The sequence below is a fragment of the Diorhabda sublineata genome, chromosome 2 (genome assembly GCF_026230105.1).
Source record: "Diorhabda sublineata isolate icDioSubl1.1 chromosome 2, icDioSubl1.1, whole genome shotgun sequence".
Taxonomy (NCBI): Eukaryota; Metazoa; Arthropoda; class Insecta; order Coleoptera; family Chrysomelidae; genus Diorhabda; species Diorhabda sublineata.
The window spans coordinates 32,916,096-32,937,918 of record NC_079475.1 but is presented as its reverse complement, the minus strand read 5'-3'; the positions used below and the strand labels follow the sequence as shown (position 1 = coordinate 32,937,918).

The 21,823-nt window shown below is 31.5% G+C and overlaps 1 protein-coding gene across 1 annotated transcript in view; it reads left to right on the top strand.

The window, feature by feature from the left end:
• The first annotated feature begins 1,914 nt into the window (after positions 1–1,914).
• LOC130440433 (uncharacterized) overlaps positions 1,915–21,823 on the top strand; it is a 189,377-nt gene continuing 169,468 nt past the window's right edge. The window contains exon 1 of the mRNA XM_056773550.1: positions 1,915–2,107. Coding sequence (XP_056629528.1) covers positions 2,099–2,107 — 9 coding nt within the window. The 5' untranslated portion in view covers positions 1,915–2,098. The remainder of the gene's footprint in view (positions 2,108–21,823) is intronic.

Here is a 21,823-nt window from a genome sequence, read left to right as displayed (position 1 = left end):
ATTTTATTGAAAAAATATCTACAATAACAATAAATGTGAAGAAAACGAAAAAACATGCTTTTAAAGCATAGCAAACTAACAAGTTGAGAATATTTTTTTTTTTCAAATAAACTAAAAACAATAATAAATGAGAACTACCTTGTAGCCCATTAATGTGAAAAAAGGGTCAGGCGTTTGATGTACGAAAATACGGAACAAAGTGTCCCACGCTTCTTTCACAATAATACTAGTAGGTACCTATCATTTATTCTTATTAAAAAAATATTTTCAACATTTTATTTTGATATACTTCAAAAGAGTGTTATCTTCCACTTTTTTGTTCAATTTATTGTCAAAAATAATTTTTTTTCAAGTTGTGGTAAATAGTATTGTAAATCCCCAACAGAGACAAATTCTTGTCGAACAACAATAAAATTTGTTGAAATTGGTGTTAAAATATAAATTGATACTGATGCAGGTATTATAGTAAATTTTCAACAGAGGACAGACAGTTGTAAATTTTGTTTCATATAAAAAGAAAACTTTTTTTAAAGCGTCAACGGAATTTGAACCCACGACCGGCGAATCCGGAGGTTGACGCCTTAGCCCGCTCGACTAACGAACGCAATCAGATTGGTGGGATATACTAACAGTAATAAGCTACAAAATTTTCCTATTTTTCTAATTTGTGAATCTGATGTCGACTTTATACTTTAGACACAGATGTTCAATCTATGTGTAAAGTTTAATTTTGATTTCAAAACGTCCTCTTTATCTACAACTCCTACCCGTTGAAATAATTTGAAGTAAATTTGTTGAGAATAATTTCTCATAATAGCTGGGAGGTTTACCAAATTTTTTTTAACCTTTTTTCTATATGTAGCACTCACAAAATTGCTTTTTCTTATTGTTCAGTGATTTTTTATCATTTTTTTTTGAAATATAGTTTTATTCGTTTTAGTAAATTCAGTTTTTAAGATATTTCCAGCCTTTTCACCTTTCTATTCGTTTTCGTTTCTTTGACAAGCTGACAATTAATATTCATTGTTGAATCCATCTGAGTACCAGTTATATATACTTCAGCTGAGACTAATTATCAATTCCTGAGGAAAAGTCTTCAGCTGAGGACTTTAAGGTTACAATATATTCATAATTTTCTAAATATATTTGAGTTTGTATAGTAATTATTTCTCTGTATGGCTGGAATATTTTTATATGGGATCTTTTTATCTTATCCGATATGTGGCTTGTTAAAATGTGATTTTATTTCATTACCACGACAATGAGCAATTAAAATTGGTAGGAAAAAGTGTTTATCAGATTAAAAATATGGTGTAGTTCCGTTACTTTGAATTAAAATCTTATTGATATCTTCATTAAATCTTTTCTGATACAGCAATCCATATTTCCGTAGAGTGGGTACCTACATATAAGAATAACTATAAATATAAAAAAATCAGCTCTGAGTCGAGGTACTTCAAACTGAAGCTTTTATATTAACATCTATATCTCCCATCATTCTCATCATTCACCATGAGAATCAGCCAGAAATTAGTCTTTGTTTGAATGCGGACCACCCTATCGCATCTACACATTAAACGCATACGATATAAAAAATATGTTACAGATTATACGCACTAAAAGACAATCCGCGTATAATTAATCCATTATAACATAAAGAAAGTATTTTCTAAGTATTTCGCACAATTGTATAGTCTGAAAACACTATTATTTTCCTCTTGTTCTTTCTCAGTCTTCCGTCTTCGTCGGCCTCCCATGATCGCGGGGCCACCACTAGAGAAAAGCAACCTGTTGGTGACGTCATGTGATGCAACCGGCATGCAGGCCATCCGGCATGAACGAAGACATTCGAAAAGAAGAAGAAAAGTCCGCAGAACACGACCGATCGCCGCGCTGACCGCACCACACCGATTGAGCCCCGACTAAACGTGCTAAGATAATACGCAATTCGTTACCGTGGTAACGGTTTACGTAGATATCTCTGTAAATGTGACGTTGACGTGTATGTGACAGTCGTGGTAGTGTTTTTGTTTGTGTGTATTGCCATGGATACCTGAGAATTATCGAAATCAACTGGGTTTGGATTTTTTCATTTATAATGGATGAGGTAGGTGAAATTGATATAAACATCGGCATCTTATTACAAATATTATTAGCATGTAATTTACCAATGGAAACTGGGGCATAAGAATATCAATAACGCACAATCTTAACGTTAGTTTTGAGATATATAAACAATTGTTATATACCCTACAATTACCAATTTGAGATATATTATTGCAAATATTCGTTTTACATTGTTTTTATTTTTGATAAACTAATATTTAGCATTGATAACGATCAAAATTATATCATTGTTTGATATTTATCTAAAATGCTTTTTATACCAGTTTTTCATTCGATAATAATATTAGATTAAGATTAAAAGAAGCATTATTTCGTTACGGCATTAGCCAAAATTTCTTTAAAAGAAGTTACTTATAATTAGTTTACCACCTACTACTGCAGTATTGTTTTTTAATCGATTTTTAACATAAAACCATCAATTTAGAATCAGGTTTTTCTATTTATGAATCAATTATTATTGAGAAGTCTGCATTGATTCTACAGAAACCAATAAATGAAAAAATTTCTTAGTTGATTGAAATAAATTTCGCTGAAAATATTTCTAATAACACTTGTCCGTTGCGGTTTGTCTTTATATGTGTTTAAACGTAGACATCCAGTGCTTCTGCTCAACTTTCGAAGAATCAATTTACTAGTAGGTAACTAGAAATTGCTTGCAAATTAACGATCTCAAGAAAAACGCCAAAGATGGTAACTACAAAATATGAGTAGAATTAATTACGGTTGTACAACGTGGAATGATGCGACATTTTTTTATACGTTCATGTTGGCTTCGGGCTTTTCTTAATTAAAATCATAACAACAGTATTTAGAAAAGAGATTAAATAAAACAACTAGAAACACACACACACTAACAATAGTAACAATGAATAGTATATAATACGAGGGAATATATAGGAAGGATTACACTAGTGATTTTTTTTTATTTGTAACATTCTAACTCTATACGCTTAGTCCCAGAAGTTTCCAATAGTCGGTAATCGGATGGGGCTAGATCTGGTGAATATAGCGGTTGAAGAAATAAATCCTTAAGCAGTTCTCATAATTTTTCACAACAAAGCTGAGGAATAGACAGGCGCATTGTCGGAATAGAACTCAACTTTTTTCTTCTATCAAGTTTACACCTTTATAAGACGCATATATTGTTGATATAACCAAGTTGGTACAAAAACCTTCTTTGCTGTCTTAGAATATTCAATTACGTTTGAATATTCAAAGCTAGCGAGCTTCTAATCACCGTTGTGGCACCCACCTTGCAAATATTTATTCCATAAACTATTTCACGTGTTTTAAGTAGCTCAGTAGAAGTAGAAGTCAATTACAAGAAGAAAGAGCAACAATGAGAACTTCGGTTCAAATGATACGAGTGTAGCGACCGCGCCATGTGTCCTCGCATTTAAAAATATATAATACAGGTATATAGTTCCTCGAATAACTTCCTCAATAAAACAATAATCCTTCGACCTCGGTAATTCCAAGGAACTTCATCTTACTTTCATGCAATTAATTTAATCCTCTCCAATCTATGCTTTACGAAAAACTTACACAACTATCACTACTACTATTCCACACTTTTCTCGAGACAGCGATACAAGCAGATCACGAATACGCTATGCGGCTCCTAGAGATTACACACGCGTGACTTCAGTTAATTTTACGTTATGTAGATATATTTGTTAGGTTAGGCAACTAGATCCGACAAAATAAAACTGCAAAAATATGACGAAGAATGGGAGTAGAACGCTCAATAAAACAAACTAGGAAACAAAGCACTGTAATGGAGCGGCCATGTCCAAAGAATGCTAGAACACAGTTGGCCAAAAGGAATACTGGAATTGGAGCCTCCAAGGAGAAGACGTATAGGATGACCCACTACAAGATGGAAAATATACATTGGACAAGCAATGATAGAGTAGGAGGGTCAAGGGCAGAGACGGCAAACACGTAAGTGAATATACCGGAAAAGAATTGCTTAGTACAAGGCGGATTTTATCAACTACTCATGGAGTGTTTACATTTAACTACTTTTAAAAGTTAAGAACCTCTTATAAATTATTTCAAGAGACAATAATATTCACGAGACTTTTCCTCGGCGTTTTAATTAGTTTCCTTTATAGGAATAGAACTAATCTATCTTTCACATTCATATAAAAAAAACGAACTGAACAATTGTTCTTCAGTATGTCATCAGCATCAATGTTTGAACAGTAACTGCAAATAAAATTTGAAAAAAATCACATTTCCTGGTAACAGAGGTAAAACTGATACAGTACCGACTGGGGAAAAGTAAATATCCAGATTTTAATATCTGAAAACCTAGGCATAAATTTGAAAAAATGAAAAAAAATTACTTGAGCACAAGTAATTAAAAAAAGAAAATTGACAGATATAAAATTGAGTGCCATCAAACTTTCTTCGTGGCACCATTAATGACAAACGTCACCGACTCCAATTTCAATAGGATTATCATTTTCGAAAATGTATACATGACCGCAAAAAGCATAGAATATCCTAAAATTCCTTATTCTGTTTGGGTACATAGTTTTCTTAGAATTATTTTTGTTTTCTTTGACGGTCTTGTTATAACTGTAACAGTTTTCTTAGAAGCGAAAAATTATTGAGATCATCTCGAGATAAGTCATAAAATACTAAGTTCATATTTTTGATAATTCTCATTAACTTTATTTTCTGATCTTTAGTAAAAAAAGACGAAATTTTCAAGCAGCGATAGCGGTTTTTAGATGCCTCTACAGGTGGTATATGCTAGTCCAAATTAATAACCGTTTGCATTACATTATCATCTCAAGATACTATACCGGATATAATCATTTAAATTAGGGTGTATTTTTAATTTTTTGATTGTAGATTGTAGGAGAAAACAAATACATTCCTGGCTAATGCCTCGACGAATAGTGAATTACATCTTCTCTGAAGAGCGTGATGTCAATCGAGCTTTTTGTCGATATTAATATACCCAATGGTACACAATTTAAAAAGAGATCCGTAAACACTGACTAATTTCGATGTTATTACATCTCATCAGAGTGGTAAAACAAACCCTCGTACAAGCTGGAGACCCGAACATAAAACAACGTCAAAGAGCGTCGTTATTTAGTTCATGCAGTTAAATCTTTTTCAGTTCGTACTCGGCGCCAAGCTCGAAACTAGGTTCACGGGTTGAACCGCAATGAAATGTTGGAAATTCTTGACGTTTCGGCTCCCACTTTGAAGCCATTTTCAAAACAAGTGTTGAGGAAGGGTGGTTATTCTTTCATTGATAAGAAATGATGAAGAAATAAACTTTCCAACTTTGTATGGAATGGCGAGTTCTCAAAAAGTTGGAACTGTAAGTGATGATATTTTTATCGTTTATCTATTCAAAACATACAAAAATATGAAACCTTCCACGTTATGGAGTCGGATTTCAATTCAATTTCAATTGAAATTGCTGGCAACACAAAATATGCAAAAACTATTCCTTTTTTGAAGCGTCAACCTGAGCCTATATACCAAAATAGTCCAGGGTAATAACGGCAGGACAAGTAACCATCTTTTTATGCGAAGCTTCGCATGAACGTCAGACAGATCTACTGCTAAAAGTGACTTCAGTGTTTGTGATCTTTGACGCACCGAATTTAAGGTGTTACGCCCAACATGCTTGTTCCAAAACATGCTGGAAAATTTTTGAAACTGAAAAATTCCGACGAATATACTGGACATGGGCTAAGGTATTCTTCGGCAACAATGTTAGTGGAAAACGGCGCTGATTATCTCTCTCTGAAAAGACAAGGAGCATGGCTTTCTTCCAACGTAGCAAAAAGATACGTAGAAGAATCTCTACAAAGGAAAAGTATTATAAATTAAAAAATTCCTGTTTTTGTATCATAGATGTTTTAATATAAATTATAATAAAAATATGATATAGCTTGTTGGGTTAGCTTACGAAAACTTTATTTGAGTTCATTTTTTATAAAAGAATATAATCAACTAAAATACACGAATCGCTATTTTAATTCATATTATATTATAATCTTTAGTTTTTCATATGATTATATTACCCCATCAAATTACGTTTACAGGTGACAAATCAATATAAACTGATGATGAATCAGGTATCTGTCGTTCATATCAATTTCTGTCAGCTAGAGCCAACTCTTTTATAGTGAAATAACTACATGTAAATATCAAAAGTAGTAGCAATATATTAATAGCCTGTCTTGTTCTATATTGAAGTTTCATTTCATCTAGATAAATTTATTCTATTTTAAAAATCAATATTCCAACTAGAGGTTTTATATAAACTTGATGTACTTATTGGGCGGTTTTACATATACCCTATTAATCTATAATATTGAATATCTAAAATTTTTGGCTGAATAGAAACAGTTGATGGGATAGAACTTCATGCCGTCGTCAACAGTTAAAACAAGAAAATTCAAACTTCATACCCTTTATTCCTAACAAATAATTACATGGTTGTTTTAAGGAATGATATATGTTCTTTTTGCATTCCTTATGATGATCTTAGAAAATTATAACAAGATAAAATAACAAACAGTAATAGGAAAATGTCTGATCCTCTTTTACCCGCAATAATACATAGCTTATACTTATTTTGTAAAAATATTTCATTCCTTATGATGATCATATAAAATTGCCCTCAATCAACATTCGTGTCAAAAGCGCCACTAAAAGCAGAGAAAATCGTTGACGCAGGATAATATTTACGTTAATTTTCATTGATGTCGTTTATTGTTTTTCCTCGTAAAATAAAATGTTCAATTTACAATATTAATGATGTCCTCTCCATAATAACTAAACTAAGAAAATATTTTTTATATGAGTATCAAAATAAAACAGTTTGGACAGATATCGTAAGGAAAATGATATAAATTGATAATACGATAACGGCATCTAAAATGATATTTATCAATTAATGGGTTTTTAGGGTTATCTTTGAACGGATTATCCTCTGATATGTGGAATTTGCGTGAACATTTTTGCTACCTTTCTTATTTCATATTTATTTATTTTCTTTCATTATTCTCACTTCTTGTCTCTCTTGTCTAAACATTCATTGACTTATCATTATCATGTTTAATTAAATAACATTCGATAATTTTACTATTTAAAATCTCAATTCCAATATTGTCATTTTGTTATTTATGAATTCCATCATCAATTTCAAGAAGATTGTTTTCCTTTTCTCATTTCTAGAGTTCATTTCAAATCAGACTTTTAAAAATAATGGCTCAATCAGTAGTACTGATTGCAAAGCAATAAAAAGTTTTTTTTCACTTTGTGGTTACCAATTAACTTCAATATTTAATTTTCTGTTTGAATGGTTTTGAATTACCGACGGTGGGTAACTAAGAAATGTTATTTTAACTTTTTATTATATTAATTATGTCAACTATTTCAATAAACGTCCATAAAAACAGTGATTATTTTATAATGGAAAAGAAACCTAATTATTATAAAATTTTTATATATGTACATATATGTCATTTATTTTTCTCTCGAACCGTAGGAAATATTTCTAAGCTTGGAAGAGCATTCGATGGATCATTTCGTTCCTTATGTTCACCGGATTTGCATATACCAGACTTTAAGGTATACCCAAAAAAAAATGAATCCATTGTATTTAACTCAAGGGAACGTGGTGGCCATGCAAATGGGCGTCCCCGACTAATTCCCCTATTACGAAAAATATTATTAAGATGATTATTTACATAATTTAGGAAGTGGGAAGGAGCCTCATCTCGCATGAACCACATATTTCTGAAATGTTTACAGGAAAATCAAATAACATGGATAAAATCATTTTGGAGCAATTCTAAGCATCGATGACCATTCAGGTTATCATCAAAAAAAAAACCTTCTAAATTATTACCCTCTATTCTTGCCCATAGATTAACATAAAATTGATGTTTAGTTTTCGTTAAAGTTGTGCCGTGAAGATTTTCGTCTACTCCTAAATGTAAATTATGGGAATTATTACAACCGTCCCCTGTGAAACCAGCTTCATCAGTAAATAGTACCAAATCTATTATCTACTCGTTGTTTATCTAGAAACCAACGAGTGTAGGCCACACTTGCTGGATAATCCTCCATTTTCATGGATAAACTTTCTGGATGTTAGAAGGGTAATGAAGTTGACGTTCATACGTTGAATTGTAGTGACATTTTGCGTATTCTAGTAGCGGGATCATTATTACAATTTATGATAGTTTTCTTCAGAATGTTTCTATATGGCGAACAGTTTCAACAAAGATCTAAAAAACTACATATCTCCTAAGCCATAAATTTGATCGAGTTAAACAAACAGTACCTTTTTGTTTAAAAATCGATTATAAATTCCATTTAGCTCTCCTCAGATTGTAGAGATTGTCTCTGTAAAAGCTACAGGTTGTTAACCATTGGCATGAACCGCCCCCGGCTTTTAAATAGAAATATTTATTCCGTCAAATACACTACATGGGCATAACTTAGAAATGAGGGTTTTTTGCATCAAGTCCCGGAACATCCTATATATCATATATTGAAGATTAATTTAGCTTTGAGGTGACTTTAAATTATTTATTTAACGTATTGAATGACAATCATGTTCTTATATTTTTATACCTATAGTGTTATTTTAATTCAAAGTCAATGACTTTTATATATGTACAATTAAGAGTTAACGTTATATATAAAATCTTCTATTTTTTACTGATGAGAAATTTGTTTTGATATTTTGATAAAAAATCAAACTGCAACAAATAAAAATGTATGTCGAATTATAAGGGAGTTGTAAAAACCATGTATACTGAATTTGTAATTATTTTTTGATGTTGGTGGTCTCATCCAAGAGATGAATTAATCAAAACTTGCTGGACCAAGATCTGTTTTCGGTATTACAATGTAGTTGCTCTTATATATCTCATTATTTCAATTCGTTCACTGTTTTCTTTTGAATTAACTCAGCGAATTGTTATACAGGGTGTTTCCTAAATAATCTAAAATATTGCAGTGGGCGGTTCATCACTCCATTTTAAGACGAATAGTTCTTATAAACATATGTGATAACTCTTGTAGTTAATGATATGCAGGGTGTCGAATTGTTTTATTATCTTATTAGAAGCAACAACATGTTGTAAACATAAAGGAAAAATAGTAAATTTCAGGACAAACTTTTTGTAATCCTTCCAAGAACAAAACATAATACAATGTGTAGTATATTTTTTCGACGATTCACTGAAAAGGAATCTAGAAAAATAATTGCAAGAAAAAGTTTTTAAAAAACACACATTATTAAAATGCTCCAAAAATTGAAAAAACAATTTTTGTCGGAAATATTGGTATATTGTGAACATATAGGGGAGAAAATGTAACGGAAAGTTGGTCATATAGGAATTACGAGTATTACTATCAAATAATTTATGTTGTGTGTTAGAATAGTTGAAGAGTATGTACATAGTAATTCCATTAAGTATGGGATAAAAAATTTTGAAATGTTGTCGTACTGTTCCTGAACTCACTGTATATAACGCCCACAGTTTTTGGAATTACTTTGTTCATTTAGCTACTCTTCAATTATTTTTTCACTCATACAACTATTTATTAATTTTAATAATAAATATTTCACAGTCAGTATCAGACAATTAATTTTTAATTTACTCTATTGATTACCTAGCTGACTTTTTATCAAATTGGAAAATAATTATTCCTATAAAACCAACTTTTCTTAATATCAGAATCTATTATTCAAATCATTGTCTTTTTTTCAAGAAAAATTGACGTCTCTAAGGAGATTCCATCTACCAAGCGAATCATTGTAACCCGCGTTAACGAACCATTGAACCATCGAAGTTATTTTACTTTGAAACTTCATTTGTAAAAGGTTGCAATAAATGATTTATTTCACAAGATGTTGTGAAATCAAATCAGTTCAATAAAATAATAATATTATATTTAAGTTTTGAGATACACAAACAAATATTTATCTTTGAATGTTTTTCAAAATATTATCTATTAAAATCAATACACTTTTGCATGCGTTTGAACAAATTGTCGAAGAACTTTTTCCATTCCCATTGAGGTACATCCAAAACATATGATTTGAATGCATCAACCGCTTCTTTAGGTGTAGAAACACATTGACCTCACAACTTATTTTTGATCTATGGGAATAAGAAATCATTAAGTTCAAAACAAGGACTGTACGATGGATGACCCATCAATCGATGTTTTGACTCCTCAAAAGTCTTTTTGTTTGAAATAATGTAAAATCTAAGAGCAAAATGAGCAAATGTTCAATATGTTATGAAATATTGATCAAAAATTGATAGAAAAAATTATTTTTTCTAAGGATGAGTGCATTTTTGGTATTTGGTTCAAAACAATTAAAAAAATTTCGTATTTTGAATTTTCCACAAAAAAGCCTTTTAATTTGAAAATAGATAGGTTAGGTTAGGTTCGGAAACTATGACTATAGTGATAATATATAAGTATTAACTTTCTGTTACTCTGTTGTTAACTCTTTTATAATATTTCCTTTTTTATTTACGGTAATAAACATTTCAAGCTAAATACAGGGATTGAAGATACCGCTCGACTCACGTACGCTCGATGCGCTCACATGTCATATTGCCGAGCATGATTTTATGCAATCATTAGATGTCGTTTTCGTCGCGCACTCTGCCAATAGGCCACAGCTGGATAACCACAACGGATCACAGATAGACCACCAATTATTAGACCATAGTTGAAAGTTGCAACAACACAGAATTATCAAAAACAGTAGACTAATCTTATCTATATCAGATAGTTGACGGTTTTGCAACCTCGTGACATAGTATTGCGGCTAATTTAGTATTACCCATCTCAATATAAGTAAATAGCTCCACTTTACTAATTGAAATAAAATTAATAAAGGCAAAGTGAACCTGTGCTCTACAAAACTAATTTATTTGAGGGAATATTATCTTGAAAAAGATCTAAATGTACAGGGGTAATTTTTCAATTATGTACAACTTCCGTCATTTCGTGTCATCAAATATTTGATGTGTAAATAAATATTGTTTTCATGATTTAACATTAGCATTCCATGTAGCGTCATTCAGCTTTAAATTATGCAAGCACCCACTCTATTCATCGAATAGCTCATTTCTCCGGTATATTCATGACTACACACGTCAACATAAATATAAGAAATAATATTCACTGAATTTCTTTGCTTATTGAACGCTATATATCATTTTTTAGTGACATTTTACCATAAAGATGGTTGTTATGACCTATAAGGGACGTTATCGATACCGAATTTTCCTTTTTGCTGTCCTGAAATGGGGAAAGATAAATTTTAATTTCTGTAGTCTTGATATCCCTTAGGTTTATACAAATTCTATTGGTATAAAATTATGGAGCAATATTTCATCAGACTTTTACTTGTATTGTCGTAATTGAATAATGTCATGAAGCAGTTTTTTGAGAAAGTGAGATAGTATTCAAATTTAGGTCATTATACCTCCAAAGCAGTGCAACAGCGACATAAGTAAACGACATGGAGAAACGCGTGTTTTCAACATTTAATTCGGTGAACAATCTTATCAAGTATATGCGACGATGTTATTGTCATGTATTTAGAAACCAGAAGAAAATTTTATACTGTATAGACTTTATGGATTGTATATGCTTAGGACCTTGAAAGACACCCAGCAAAATTTGAACAAAGAAACTGTTTCTTGAGCTGCTTGAAAATGTCACTCTTCTCGTCGAAGCGAAAGAAAAACAAAATGATTTTATTATATTAGCCTCTTTCTTCTTCTTCATTGTTTTCATGTGTGATAATATTATATTTTGAAATTTTAAAACATAATTTAAAATGGAAATGAATACCGCAGGAGGATATTAAATATTTTTTATCGATTTAATTGAAGAATGATATCATTAAGGTAAAAAAAATTGGAAAAAATTGAAAAAATAATGCGGGTTAAGTTTTACAATAGAAAATTCTCATTTAACACACAAATATCAGTACAGTATAATAAAAAGAAAATAACGTTCAGTCCAGTCCAGTCCATGCAAGCAAGGAAAAATCCATTTCTGAACTTTGAATGAACGTTACATTCTTTTTATTATACTTATCTTAAAAAAACGTGAATTTTCAAAGTACAGTTGAACATCTTAAATCCGGACTTCTAAAACACGGATTATCTAAAATCCGGACTAATTCGTTTGTATCATATTTTTTAGCTTCTGTATTTGACACTGTTTATGAAGTATTTTTATTATTATTATTATTTTAAAAATGTGTTTTTGTGTATAGATGACACTACCATAAATGCATTCAAATGTTTTTATGATCTAAAATACGGAAAAATGTGAAATCCGGAACCAATCCTTTCCCAGCAATTCTGGATTTACAATATTGTACTGTTTTCATGATACATCGTAATAGTACCAAACATGATTAACATTTCAATAGCAACGTATATGTATTATCGGCATAGTTATAATTAATTTCAATAATATTTTACTATTCAGCGCCCGAGAAAAAATCGGATATCAGGAAAAATGTCCCTTCGCTTTTCTGAAAATCATGAACATAATGATTTTTCGGTAGTTGTTTTACCACGAAACTTTTCACAGACATTTACAAATGCCGCTCAAACTCTATCAGCTTTATTTAATATCTAATTAAAAACTTTATCCGTCATAAGCTCTGGAATTTGCGAACCAACAAAAACTCAATCTTTCAATTTCGCGTTATTAAACCGAAAAAAAAAAATATTTTACGGTGTTGATAGCTATCCTGGTGCATTGATGTTACAAAGTTTCACATGAGTTCCAAATTGAGGTGGCATTTAGCACTAAATATTCTTGAGATACATTTTAAGTCCAGGTGTTAAGATTCTGATTTATAATTTTAAGTTTTTACTTCTACTTTACTGACTGTAGCACTCACATAGAAAACACCGAAGGATAGACATCAGGATTGCCAGATCCTTGGTTGCTGAATACAGGACAACCTCCCCCCCGTTCCGAAAAGCAAGAGCGGAAATCTTTTATTTACTATGTTATAAAAGAATAAAAGAAAAGCTTTCTGAAGCGCACACCAATCCTCCTCAAACAGTATATAAATTAACAACCTCACTCGGTTAGAGCTTAACTCGACTGTGTACTGAACTGAGTAACGATTGGTGAAATGGATGAGATGGTGGTGAGATTACGGTATAATACAATGTTTAATAAATATTTTATGTAACTTTTCATTTGATATTTTAATTTTGTCAGTCGTGAAAGTAAAATATGGGACAAACAGCGTCCCGTTTCTCTTTGTTTCGGGTCGAGGGATATGTTGCCATTGTGGATTAAAACATAGTAATTATTAGAACAACTAAAATGAAACTGAAGTTGTGAAAAACAAAAGTTTTTGTGAGTTGCCTTTCACATTTGAAATTTCTACCGAAAACAAAAGAAGACAATTGGAAATTGGTGAAAATCTCGTTTGGGGGTGAGAATCTGTAACAATCTGATTGGTGGTTTATTAAAAAGCACTAGAAAATCACGTTAAGAGATATCTGATAGGATATAAATTAGAAAACATATCACAGCTTCGACATAATGTGTATGGATAATAAAATGGAAAATACTCAAAAAGTTTCACGAAACGAATAACAAATTTCATTATATATCCAATAAAACGGAAGATCTCACAACAATGTGAATGTTACAATTTATTAAAAGCTATTTTGGAAGTAATTGATTCATTCTAGACTATATCCGTGAGCACACAACTAACTTGTCTTCTTCCTATATCTGATTTTCTAAATCAAGGCTTGTAATAATATATTGTCAAGATCAATAATAAACTGAACTCAGAACACCAGAGATAGAAGTTAATAGATAACAGTTTGGAGACAATTTAAAATACTGGTGAAACTGTGGAATTGTGCAAAGGGTTGAATTGAAAATTATAGTTTTGGAAATACTGTGTTTACTGGTTTCTACTAATTATCACAGTTAGTCATTTCATCTAATATTTCAAATTCAATTAATTTATAAACAACTCCAAAATCTGATTACTAATAGATATGACTATTTTTAAAGAAAAAAATTATGAGTTCCTAAATTGTGAGTAGTAAAAAGAATTCTCATTTTAAAATTTCATTTAGTACCACATACAACGGAGAGGGTCGTAAAAAGCACTCCATTCTATTGGGCAAAACATAACAATCACATTTTACTTTTAGTTAAACCTAACTGTTGAAAACATTGCGAAAGTGAGATGTATACACATAGGAAAAGATTTAGGTAACTCTTGGTGTTGAATCCGCAACAGAAAATTCAATTTTACACGATAATTTTCATGTACACAAATTGTTAATTATTGGTTGCCACTTATGCTCAACGATTTACGAAAACAGACGTACAGGGCCGGATTAAGCTAGGGGCTTGAGGGAGCTATAGCACCGGGCCCCAGGTCCAAGAGGGCCCCATCATTCTGTATTTTTTGATGTGTTCTTACCACAAATCTAACGTATTGATATTATATTGTGAATTTTTCCGGGTTTTCGAATTCCTTAAGGGGGCCCCGTCATTATTTTAGCCCCGGGCCTTATAAATCTTAATCCGGCCCTGCAGATGTAGTATATGTAGGTGTCAGAAAATTTTACGTTCTGATATATAATTTTGTTCCCCTTTTTTATATGGTCAGATGTTTGATTATGTTCATCTCTTTATGCTATGATTTAACTGAATAAGCCTGTAGCTTTCAAGTTTCTTTCCCAGATCTCTGTTTTGTAAGTAAATTAGCTTTTTATTGTTTTATTAAAATCATTTAAATCAATAAATACAAAATGCTGTTAATATAACATCTGTTTATACTTATTTCCATTTCCAACTGCTTACCAAGTACAAATGAAATCATCAAGCATATGGAATGTCTTTAAAAGTGGCACGTTTCATTTTAATAATAATACAAGCGGAAGCAGTGTTAACGGACTACTGGGTTTAAGGCAAAGTTCTGTAATGATTAGGGGGTTGACAATGGCGCAATTTCTTGGAAATATTATGAAAAAACAAGTAGGTATTTATTAAATTCGGTAAAAAAGGAACAGACGCTTTTTTAAATTAAAAGGTAACCGGTTTCTCATTTAATTGTAGGACACGCTATTTATAATATTGACCATCGGACGAGTAAGGGAATGAGTGGACAATTCTTTTGAAATAATAAACAGCATTTCAAAATGATGTATATCCCTTAAGTTTTTTTTTTGATTTGACAGGTGATAGTTGGAATTAAAAAGCCCTTATTATTACAAAAGAATATCAAAGTAAAACTTGTATGTCGAGGATGTTACAGAAATATACAGTGCTTTTCAGATAAAAGTATCCACCTTTAATAACTTTTGTAATACTGGTATTTAGAAAAAATCCAAAAACACGTCAATTTATGTTGGAAGGGGCAAGCATTATGGCTTATTTAAACTTACTGGAAAAGCCACCCCCTCACCCCTAGCAGCAACCCCTTTAATTTTTTAATTTTTAATTACTTGTCATATTTTTTATGTAAAATTTGGATACTCCTCTTTGAGCTGATTTCAAAAATGTATAATACTTGTAGGTTAAAGTGGTTAGTTTATGAGATAAACAATTTTTCTTTTAAGAGCACAAATTTTACTTATTATTTACTTTCACCTTATTTGCCTGTACTAAAATGGGTTGTACAACAGTTCAAACTCTTTAATGGAATTCACGCATAATATGTGTCCTACTCTCTACTTTCAGCCCAATATCTACAATTATGCCTACTTACTAAGCCATTTAATGACCATGAGCATTCATCAGAAAAGCAAATATTGTTTAACAATTGTGGATTGTTATTGATAATTTGCGTCATTGATTCGCAAAACTCTAGACGTCGATCAAAATCATCTTCATTCAACTCGTGCACCAACTTAACTTTGTATGGGTGGTACTTGAATTTATGTAGAACTCGGAAAACTGTAGAAGATGAAACACCAATCGCTCTAATTATTGTTGACAACGATTGGGGTTGTTGAGCCTCTAAGCTGACTTGCCCTAAAATTGCCACTTGGATTGCTTCGTTATTTACGAGTCCCTCTCGCTTATGAACTTTATTGCAAACAGACCCTGTTGTGGTAAATTTATCCATCAGTTGAATTACATACTTATGAGTTGCATGTCTTCCGTCATGTAATTCGTTAAATATTCTAGCAGCAGCTCTTGCACAATTATTATTTTGGTAGTATAAACCTACAATTTCAATTCTTTCTTGCAAAGAGTAAACCATTTCAGAGAAACAAAATAAATAATGTATCAAATTACAATATCAATAGTGACTACAAATTCTAGTTGACAATATCAAACTTTAATAAAAAGTAGAGTTTTTTGTTGTTTGGATTTTTTAAGTAGAATAAATAGCACAGTTAAAAAGATTAAAGAGTTTGAACTGTTGTACAACCCATTTTAGTACAGGCAAATAAGGTGAAAGTAAATAATAAGTAAAATTTTTGCTCTTAAAAGAAAAATTGTTTATCTCATAAACTAACCACTTTAACCTACAAGTATTATACATTTTTGAAATCAGCTCAAAGAGGAGTATCCAAATTTTACATAAAAAATATGAAAAGTAATTTAAAAAATAAAGGGGATGCTGCTAGGGGTGAGGGGGTGGCTTTTCCAGTAAGTTTAAATAAGCCATAATGCTTGCCCCTTCCAACATAAATTGACGTGTTTTTGGATTTTTTCTAAATACCAGTATTACAAAAGTTATTAAAGGTGGATACTTTTATCTGAAAAGCACTGTATATCGTAAGTTATATTAATTCACTGCACAAATTGATATTTATATTGAATTGCAATTTGAAATTTTCTGACAAAATCCATTTTTTTTTGACTGTATACGTTAATAAACAGAATTGTTGCATTTGGATTGATGACGGTAATTAACAAAACTTTCATCAAATTACTTCGGCGGTATCGGTCTCTTTAAAAATAGTGTAAATGCTTCTGACCATGGTAAATTGTACAGGAATATGATGAGAAATTTAGCTGGCATTGCGACAATAGAACACCTAATGTGTCACTGCACAGCGGAGCTGGATGTTGAGGACCTGAATCACTTCATTGCAAACCTGGCAACGGAAGAGATGGGGAAGAGGTTTGAAAAGTCAGCAAGGACATCACAATGGGCCTAAGGCATCCGAGTGGATCTCGGCTGCAAAGTGGAGATCCCCCTGTTAACCTAACCTAACCTAGCTGGCATTGATCTTGCTGAAATTTGCGCGCGCTACAATTGATTTACCCAAAGATATTTTGATAGTTGGATGTTGGATGGAGAAGTTTCTTTGAGTTAGGTGGAGTGACTCGTCTACGTTGGTGTACCAGAGAAAATCGAGTCCATGAAAAAAACATTTGAAGAGTTACAATTGATATACTGCCACATATTGCTTGGGAAATTTGTGAATATTGGTGTTCCAGATTATGACTTGTACGCGGCCACAATGCCGAAATTATATTCAAACATTAAATGTTGTAAATGTTACATATAAAAACGCCCATTTTCATTGCATGAATCCAATAATTAAAAATAGAAAGATTAGATTTTGAAAAAATAATGCCAAAAATTTTATTTTAGAAATTATACATATTTGATATATAATGTTGTATTTTTTCATAGGAAGATTTGACTATAATTGTTGTAATTCAGTGAAAGTTAATTGTTGTTGATGTTTTTCACAAAACTCCATGCCTTTATTTTGAATGCCCCACCTCTTCATTTTTACTCTTGTAGGAATACAGTCTATTTGATTTATTAATTTCAGCGTATTAGAACATTTCATTAATTAATCTGAGTTGAATTATATATAATAAATATTCCCATTTTTCTTTTACTTATACGAGGGTTGCTGCTTAAATTTTGAGATAGTCAAATGAAAACAAATATTTATAATCGGATATGGCTTTATTGTTTTTCAAAATATTCTCCATTAAGCTCAACATATTTTTGCATCCGTTTGAATCAATTGTCGAAGCATCATTTTTTCCATTCATTCAAAACATGTGATTTGAACGCATCAACGGCTCCTACAGGTGTAGAAAAACAATACTCTTTTGATCTGCGAAAAAAAAGAAATTATTGAGTACCAAACAAAGCTGTACTGCGGATGACCTTTTAATTCGATGTTTTGACTGTTCAAAAAGGTTTTTGTTTGAATTGGTATGCCAGAGCTTGCATTGCCGAGGTGTAGAATGATTTGTTTCTGATGGGTTTCACCGATTTTGTTCGAACACTTCTGGCAAACAAAATCTGATGTAGCATTTAGAATTTACTATTCCAAGTGGCTCTAATGGAAGAATGGTGACATGCCCAGTTATTTAGAAAGAAACAGGCTGCCATTGGCTTCGAAGTGATTCGGGTGCGAACAATTTTTGTTGGATTTGGTTCGTATGAAAAGACCCATATAGTCGATTCTTGCTCAGTTTATGGCTCATGTGCATAGATCCATGATTCGTCGCCTGTCATGATCTTATAGACGTATTTTGAAGCACCGCCATTGAATTTTTTCAGCATTTCTTTGTACCAATTGACACGAACAAATATTTTTGACAACTAATATTGGATATATGCGAGTGGAAATAATGCCTAAGTATGGCTTAATCAATGTTATATCACATGATGATCTTGCAATATTAGTTTACTAATAGTAGTTTTTTACAAATTTATGGTGCTTAATCATTATAAATATTTGTAAACAACTCACCATTAAAAATGTCAAGCTTTATAATGGTAATATTAGATTTGACATATTCACATCAGTATTGCCATGTATCAAATCTTAAGTAGCAATACTAGTAATGGTTTCGCTTTTCTATTTGCTTTTGATTAGGTAGTAGACCTTCCAAATAGTCAATTCTTCTAAATCAAAGTAGAAAGAGGTATAATGAAATCTTTATAGTAAATTTTTAACGAAATTCATCACTTCTCATTTTAAATCAATATGTCTTCATAAGCAGAGAATGCGAGCGGCCACAGACACACTGGCGAACGAAATCGGATGCGAGCGATACTGTGCGGCGAACAAAAATGTAGTTGACTAGAGTAGAAGCCTTTAATTTCACGAAATATAAATGAAATATGTGAAATAATCAATTGATTAGTGCGAAGTATACTGCTACTAGAAATTCGTTTAATAAATATCAAGCTTAATACTGTAATTGTTAACAAATTGAAACAAGAGATTGTCTTCTACCCAAATATATAAACGTAGAGAGGAAGATTACTAATATTTGTATTATCAACTAACAAAGTATCAAGATATGTAAAAAATGTATACAAAATTATCCATATAAAGACTCGATTATGTTCTTAATGCAATTAGAGACATTATGTGGTGAGAAATTTCATTAAACAAATTATATCAACTGAGAAACTTATAAGAATTATACTCAGGTGAGACACTGTTCATTAAAAGCTTGTATTAAAAAATGTTGTTCGATATGTCTTGATAAACTCCATTGATATAATTACGTTGATATACTTGATTGCTTATATTGGACAAATGATGTGGTGAAAGGCTTGATGATGAGGACGCACCAAAGGTAGGTCAAACATTGTTTGTAACTGTTTCTGGCACAAGGCCCTGTATTTGTTATCAGAAGTGTAATTTTGCAACTGGATCCAATTGCTTGAAAGAAGGTGGAAGACTACCATTATCAGGTTGTCTAACCAGATCTAGGTTTTTAATTTGCAAACTCAATATCATTTCGAAAATTGGCATCAGGAAATAGTTAATCGGTTGATGGTCTTTTGTATATTTCTGGAAAGTTCTTGATTTTATAACTGTTCGTGGATCCAAAGCGATATATCCTGTTAGTGATAATGTATTTCCAATAGTCTCCGTAAAGTCTAAGTCTTCCTTTGTATATTGCTTTTTTGTGATATCTTCAGTATTGTTCTCAGTCTCAGGTATCTTCCTCAAACCTAACAGATTCCACTACAACATTTGGATATAGGTACGTTTGTGTTCTGAAATAAGCAATTCAACATTCATTCTTCAAGTTTTACATACAACTACGTCCAATCGCGCGCAACAAATCAAATATTTGGAAATGTACAATGCCGCTTGCGTCTGTTCGCTTCCATCTTTGTTCGTTCCCATCGGTTTAGTGCAACTAAAGAGTGCTATTTAAACGCATGTAATCCGCTAAATCGACATAACTCAGGTCGAAATATGAAGCTACTTATCCTGTGTTGTAAAAAATTCAAATTCGTAAATCACATTGGTTTTTTGGGTCTTAATTTTTTCTAATTTATTATCTTCATGGTTTGTTTAAATATGTTTCCTAATAAATTATGTGTGGAATTAAACCACACTATAAAAAATTCCCACACGAATAAGTTGCTGGTGCTTTTGTCGTTTTTAAAGCATGAAAACCGGTTCATCAAAATGTTTATTTTCATAACTATTACAGCCTTGCTTGAAGTAGTGAATAAAAATACGCGTCAAGATACATTTCCAACTTATTTTGTTACACGTTCGTGAGTTAATAATATCAACTAAGTAGCCTATACGGAGAATAATCTAAAAACAAATATCCAACAATATACTCTAATCAAATTTCTAAATAAAATAACAATGACTACTTCCTTTTTTTATATACTGGATGAGCATCAATCATGTATATAAGCAATCGTAATTTAAAGATAACATGTCCTCTTCAATTTCGTTAAAAGGAAAAACTGTTATTTGGATGATTTTTTATGTGTGTATATGATTGCCAAAGTTTAAATATTTTCCCCATTTACAAAGATTCTCGTAGATTGACTTTTGTACATTATAATTTCATCCAAATACAGCAATCTACTGCCATGAAGCAAATGCTGTAAGTGGAATAGAAAGACGATTAAAACCGCCATAAGTAAAGATATTAAAATGAATGTTCTACTGTTATCTGTTAAAAAATACAAATATCTCTGCCAAACCATTATCTAATAGTGTTGAAATTAGGTAGTCCTTAGTAACATATAAATCGTATCCTCACAAACTTGCAATCCTCCAGGAGTAACTGATAGAAGATTGTAGATACGAGATGTGAACAATATACGGATCGAAATTCTGATTTCTGATTAATTTACGTTAAATGACAAAATATATCAATAAAATTCAATTCGAATGGCTATGGCTACTTAATGTATAGAAATAGTTCTACAATTGGCTGATTTGTTTCGAAACCTTATAAGTGCTAATTTTTCTAATATTTACGCTCAATTTGGCATAAAATAGAAAGTTAAGAAATATTTAGTTCCGATATTATTTGATATCCCACGTCTAGTTTATTCTAGTGGATTCGAAGACGAGAGCTAGCAACACTGCCATCCTCAAGTAGTAACCTCCAGTTTAGTCGCATATTCCAGAATATATTGTTGATGGAACACAAAGCAAAGTTGATTTGCATAGCCAAAAATGCAAAACATAAAGTTGTTAATTCGTTGTAAAAACAAGTCTCTGTTAGGAAAAATACTATCAGTAATACTGAGCCGTATTCCCAAGCAGATGTATCTAGATTGGAGTGGACCTATTAAATGACCACCTAGACCTCCATATCTTAATACTTTATATTTGTTTGTCTAAGGATGCATGAAAAGCAAAACCAAATGTTGAGAAGCTAAAAGTATAAATAAAAA